General features: G+C 51.8%; 1 protein-coding gene across 4 annotated transcripts in view; it reads right to left on the reverse strand.

Annotated features, from left to right (window-relative positions):
* Positions 1 to 6000, reverse strand: part of LOC128941944 (collagen alpha-1(I) chain-like) — an 80663-nt gene extending 74663 nt beyond the window's left edge. For all 4 annotated transcript variants that reach the window (XM_054284019.1, XM_054284018.1, XM_054284017.1 and 1 more), the window contains exon 1: positions 5908 to 6000. In XM_054284019.1, coding sequence (XP_054139994.1) covers positions 5908 to 5995 — 88 coding nt within the window. In that variant the 5' untranslated portion in view covers positions 5996 to 6000. The remainder of the gene's footprint in view (positions 1 to 5907) is intronic.

Genomic DNA, 6000 nt, shown 5'->3' on the forward strand with positions numbered 1-6000 from the left:
AATGCAGGAGCAGCGGGACAGGAATCGCTCTGCCCCGGCCAGGAAGCGTTTCCCTGGGCCAGTGTCCCCAGGTGCCCCGAGCTGAGCATCCCGCAGAGCCGGGGATGCTCACAGAGAACCCTGGGCTATGGCAGGGGACATGTGGGGATCCATAGCATCAGAGGGGTTGGGGAAAGCTGCAAAAGGCAGAGACAGCAGAACTGTGATTGGAGCTAAGCAGCAGCCATGAGATTGGTCAGCAGAAAAATGAAGTAAGAAGTAGAAAAGTAAGGACAAATAGAACAATGATCTGTGCATAAATGGTTGTCTAGAAAACTCCCTAAGCTGCAGAAAAGTTTATCCAGTGAGATATTAGGAAGTTCTAAGCTTAATAATGGAGCTCTGTGCATTGTACCTTAAGGCTTACAAGAAGGTCTTATATTCAAAATAAGCATTGTTTTAACCAAAGGTCCGTGTGTTTATAGTGATTAGACAGAACTACTGTCTATGTGCTTTTGCTTTGTGTGATTGGTCAAAAAACTTATAAAGTAAGTTGTAACATTAAGTTCTTTTTCTGCAGCCTGAGATGTGAGCTGGTGGCATCTTCCCATTGTCATAACCATGGAATGAGACTGATGCTGGAAAATAAAACAGCTCAAGGCACGTTCCACAGTGGTCCTGTCCTGTTTGTGATTTGTACACAGACCCCAGACAGTGACAGGGACACAGCCACCCTTGGCAGCTGTGTCACATTCACATCCTCTGGAAAAATCCCTTCACCCAGGATTTTTCTCCTGGGAAGCTGAAAGGCCTCAGAGAAAAGGAAAACAATTCTGATCTCATTTGCTTCTCCTGTGTTGTGCTCATGTGGAATGTGTTTGGAGATTGTTTACCCACAGGTGATTGTTCCATTGGATTCTGCTGGGAGTTGTTTTTACTCTTTGGCCAATCGGGCCAAGCTGTGTCAGGACTCTGGAAAGAGTCACGAGTTTTCATTATTATCTTTTTAGCATTCTGTAAGTATCCTTTCTGGATTCTTTAGTATAATATATATTCTTTAATATAATTTAGTATAATAAAATAATAAATTTGCCTTGTGAGAACATGGAGTCAGATTCATCATTTCTTCCTGCCATGGGGCACCCCACAAATACAATAGCTGGGTTTGTCTAAAAACAGGGAGCAAAGCACCAAGAGCCCCACTAACCCTGTAATGGGGTGGTAGATTGGGTGAGCAGCCTCTGTTTAGGGGAAGGAAATGGGGTTTCTATGCTCAGATCCGTGCCCCAACGCTCTGCCTGGGCTGACAGGAGCAGAGCCCCCGTGTGCAGCAGCCTGGAAAGAGCTGCAGCACCAGCACAGCCCCTGGCACAGCCCAGAGCTTCCCTGGGAGGAGGGAGCCTCGCGGGTCCCTTCCAACTCGGCAGATTCTGTCATTTTCTGGCTGATTCTGTGATTGATTCTGTGATTCTGTGATTGATTCTGTGATTTTGTGATTGATTTTGGGACTGGATCTGTGACTCTGTGACTGAATCTGTGATTTTGTGACTGATTCTGTGATTCCATTATTTATTCTGTGATTCTGTGACTCTGTGATTGATTCTGTGGTTGATTCTGTGATTCTGTGGTTCTGTGATTGGTTCTGTGATTCCATGATTGATTCTGTGACTCTGTGGTTGATTCTGTGATGGATTCTGTGATGGATTCTCTGACTGATAGATTTTGTGATTGATTCTGTGACTCTGTGATTCTGTGATTGACTCTGTGGTTGATTCTGTTATTCCATGATTGATTCTCTGATAGATTTTGTCATTGATTCTGTGACTCTGTGGTTATGTGGTTGTCTGTGACTCTGTGATTGGTTCTGTGATTCTGCAATTGATTCTCTGATAGATTTTGTGATTGATTCTGTGGTTCTGTGATCCTCCCTCACTCCCAGCAGAGCTGAGCCCTGACCCTGCACCCAGCAGGGCCACAAGGACCCATCCCATCACCCAGGATCCAATTATATCCCCCAGCTTTCCCTCCCAGCCAAGCCCCAGACCCCAAACCCCCTGAGGAGCCCCAGACCCCACAACCTGCAGTGCCCAGGGAACAGCCCCTCCTCAGAGCTGAGCTCTAAAACCATTCCCAGCTCCTCCAGGGCACCACAGCCAGAATTCCTGTCCCACACAGGCAGTGCCAGCCCCGGGCTGGCTGTGAGAGCCATGTCATGGGTAAATAAACACAGAAATTCATCTACAGCACACCCTGAATGCACACAAAGAGCCCCAGCTGCCTCAGCCAGGGAGGCACCGACGTTACGTCACCCACGGCCAGGACTCAACCAGGAGCAGATGGCTGCTCCTCCTGCAAGGAATTAGGAGCTTTTTGGGAGCCTGCCCAGAGGAAGGAGGTGTGGGCAGCCCCTCTGAGCTGCTTCTCACACCAAACTCTGTGTCTGCCCTGGAATCTTCCACATAAGCCCAGCCTGGCTCAGTTTGGGTTTGACACTGGGAGCTGGAGGGTCTGGACAAGGTTTAGGTGAGACACTCAGCCCAGACCATGTCCAGGTGAGACACTCAGCCCAGACTGCCCCTCTTCCCATGGAATGATGTTTGTGTGCTCCAGCTCAGCTCCTGGGAGCTGCTCTGATCCCAAGGCTGCAGGATGGTCCATTCCACCTCTCTGGAAAATCTCCCCCTAAGGAACAGCACTTGAATCCCTTTCCCAGCATGCCAGAGTTTATATGGGATTACATGGAATGATTCCCACCTACTCAGGTGCAGAAAATAGAGGTGAAAGCAGCTCTGGCATCTTTCTGTACTCTGTGGTGGCACAGGGGACACGGGCTGTGAGTGCCAGAGCCAGCTCAGAGCTGGGCCTGGATCTGCAGGGAAAGAGGCTTTAGGAAATGAGGCTTGTGCAGAAGTTTTGGGGTTTTTATTTGGTCTAATCTGGAGGGATCTCGTGGGGATGCAGCCAAACATCAGCTCTGCACTCCAGCTTCCAAAACATTTTGAAGGCAGGGATCCTGGGAACAGCTGGGAAGCTTGGGCTGGAAGTGTTCAAATAATCCAGCACGAGACAGACTTAAAACAGAGAGAGACTTTTCAATCCAAGCTCCAGGGAGAGCTCAGAGCCCCTGCCAGGGCCTGAAGGGGCTCCAGGAGAGCTGGAGAGGGACTGGGGACAAGGGATGGAGGGACAGGACACAGGGAATGGCTCCCAGTGCCAGAGGGCAGAGCTGGATGGGATATTGGGAATTGGAAATTGTTCCCTGGCAGGGTGGGCAGGCCCTGGCACAGGGTGCTCAGAGCAGCTGTGGCTGCCCCTGGATCCCTGGCAGTGCCCAAGGCCAGGCTGGGCAGGGCTGGGAGCACCTGGGACAGTGGGAGGTGTCCCTGCCATGGCACTGGATGGGCTTTGAGGTCCTTTCCAACCCAATCCAAGCAGCTCCAAAGTTAAACAGAGCCCAAAGCACCATCCCAGCAGCTGGTCTGGCAGCCCAGGGTGGATGTGCACCCACCCTCAGTGTCCCTGCACCCCAAACCCCATCCCAGGGCTTTGCCACAAGGGTTGTGGCTCCTGTCACTCTGGGAAGGAGGCAGTGACAGCTGGGACAGCAGGACAGCATCCCCATGTGCCACATCCAGGCCCTGGCTCAGCACCTTCTGCTCCAGAGAGGGAAAATCATCCTTGGGGGGTTCCTACAGGAGTGCTTTGGACAGCTGGCCACCAATGGCACTGAAACAACAACTGCTCACTTCCAAAAATACCTGTAAAAACCCACAGTCACCTCCCAAGCTCTTCCCATGATCTCAGATCCCGATTTTACCCTCAAATTAAGATGAATAAATTCTATTATAGCATCTTTCTGTTTGCAACAGGGATTTGAGACTTAACTTCAGGATAACTAATGCTGTTCTTGTTCCCTGTGTCCAAGGGAATTGGGGCCATTTCCAGGCTGGAATTCCCAAGGCAGCCAAGCCAGAGGCACCTGGGTGTACCAAGGCCAGTGCAAGGGGGGTACAAGAGAAGGGATCAAGAGAAAGTATTTGAGGGAAAGCAGGAATTCACCTCCTCCCTATTCCCAGATAAAAGGATTTTAAGGAAAAGGCTCCTTCATCCAGCAGAAAATGCTGGAAAATGATGCTCAGCAAACCCAGAGTTCACACAGGAAATCCTTTAAATGGATCTAAAGCACAAACCCAGGCAAGATTTTTCCTCCTCCCACAAAGGAGCTCAGGGATAAAAGTTGGGTTGTGAAAATCTCCTGGTGGGCTCTGCCTGGGCTTCCCAGCACCCCTGAGAGCCCCCAGGGTTGGGTTTTTCATGCCCTGCCCTCAGGGGAAGGCTCACAGCTGCTCTCTGGGCTGGGGGCACAGGCACTGACCCCTGTGTTTATCCCACTTTAAATGCACAATTTAGGCTCTTGTCAAGGGGAAAAAAATTGGTAATTCCATATAATTGCCTAATTAAGGATGCCCTGACACTCCATAGAATGGAGGTCAAATGGAAATGGCACAAAGAGTACAAATCTGGGATTTCTGGAGTTTAAGAAGGTGGACTTGGAACTAGTTAAGATTATCAGCATCACAAACATGATTTAATAAAAATAAATATATTTATATAAAAATATATATATAACACATGCAACTCTACACAGACAGCACTGGTACAACACAATTTATGTCTAATTTTCCATATTTTCATCAGGTTCAATGTTTCATTTACCAAGTCCATGTGCACATTCCTAAAAGACCCCAGATTTGAGGACCTTGCCCAATGCTGGATCTGACATTTTGGAATCTCAGGCCTCCAGCAGGATAATTTCCTGCGAACCTACTTTTCCCAAAACCTCAAGCAAGAAATGCCATCTGCAGGAGCCAAGCCCTGCATTTTCGGATGCATCCCTTAATTAAGCAGATTTAATTGGACGACTCCAGCTTTAATTAATGGCAAATTGTTTGTGCACTTTCCTTTCTGGATCTCATTCCCAGATGGGATTTTCTGGGTTGATTTGGGGGAGTTTTGTGCTTTGCAGAGTGGGGTTGCAATTATCATTTATGGCATTTCCTGAGGGAAAAGTGGCTCCCAGGAGCTTGGGGGCTGCTGGGCTCCCACTGAACCAAGGAGCTCCTCACATTCCCTTCCTTGTGAACCAGAGCAGCCAGGAATGGTGGGGGGAGCACAGGGATGGAGGGACAGGACACAGGGAATGGCTCCCACTGCCAGAGGGCAGGGCTGGATGGGAGATTGGGAATTGGGAATTGTTCCCTGTGAGGGTGGGCAGGCCCTGGCACAGGGTGCCCAGAGCAGCTGTGGCTGCCCCTGGATCCCTGGCAGTGCCCAAGGCCAGGCTGGGCAGGGCTGGGAGCACCTGGGACAGTGGGAGGTGTCCCTGCCATGGCAGGGGCAGAACCAAGCTGAGCTTTAAGTCCCTTCTGACCCAAACCAGTTTAGGATTCTGTAATTCCGTGATGTGAGACACCCAAGAACCCACACACAAATCCCAGCAAATCCCCCTGCTCTGTCCCGCGGGGAGAGGGACCCGTCCAGGCATCCAGACTGGGATTTTGCAAGGAATTGGCCACATCTGTGACACAGGGACCCCCAAAAAGCCCCGTCCCTGCTGCCCCCAGCTGCTCACGGGGGATGCCCCTCTTTGTAGGCAGAAACATTTTGCCCCATAACATTTCTGGCCGGGAGGGGCACCTGGGGAGTCTCTTTCACCCGCACCTCCAGGAGCCGCCGCCGCATCCCCACAGACCCTCGGGGGTCCCGGCCGAGCCCCCTCCTCCCTTTCCCCGTTCCCCCCTCGGCCGTGCCGGGCTCCCAGCGCATCCCTTGGGGACCGCCCGCATCCCTCCCCGGGATGTCCCCGCCGCCCCCCAGCCCCGCTGAGCCCCCCGGGACCCCCCGGACCCCCCCGGCCGCCGGTCGTACCTGAGTCCAGCCCGGAGCCCGGCTCGGGGGCCGCCGGGCACAGGGAGAGGGCGCAGAGCAGCGCCAGCCCCAGCGCCCCGCCGCGCATCGCGC

This window comes from Melozone crissalis, unplaced genomic scaffold (assembly GCF_028551555.1).
Source record: "Melozone crissalis strain CALT ecotype California unplaced genomic scaffold, PUWL_Pcris_2 ptg000041l_1, whole genome shotgun sequence".
Lineage (NCBI taxonomy): Eukaryota > Metazoa > Chordata > Aves > Passeriformes > Passerellidae > Melozone > Melozone crissalis.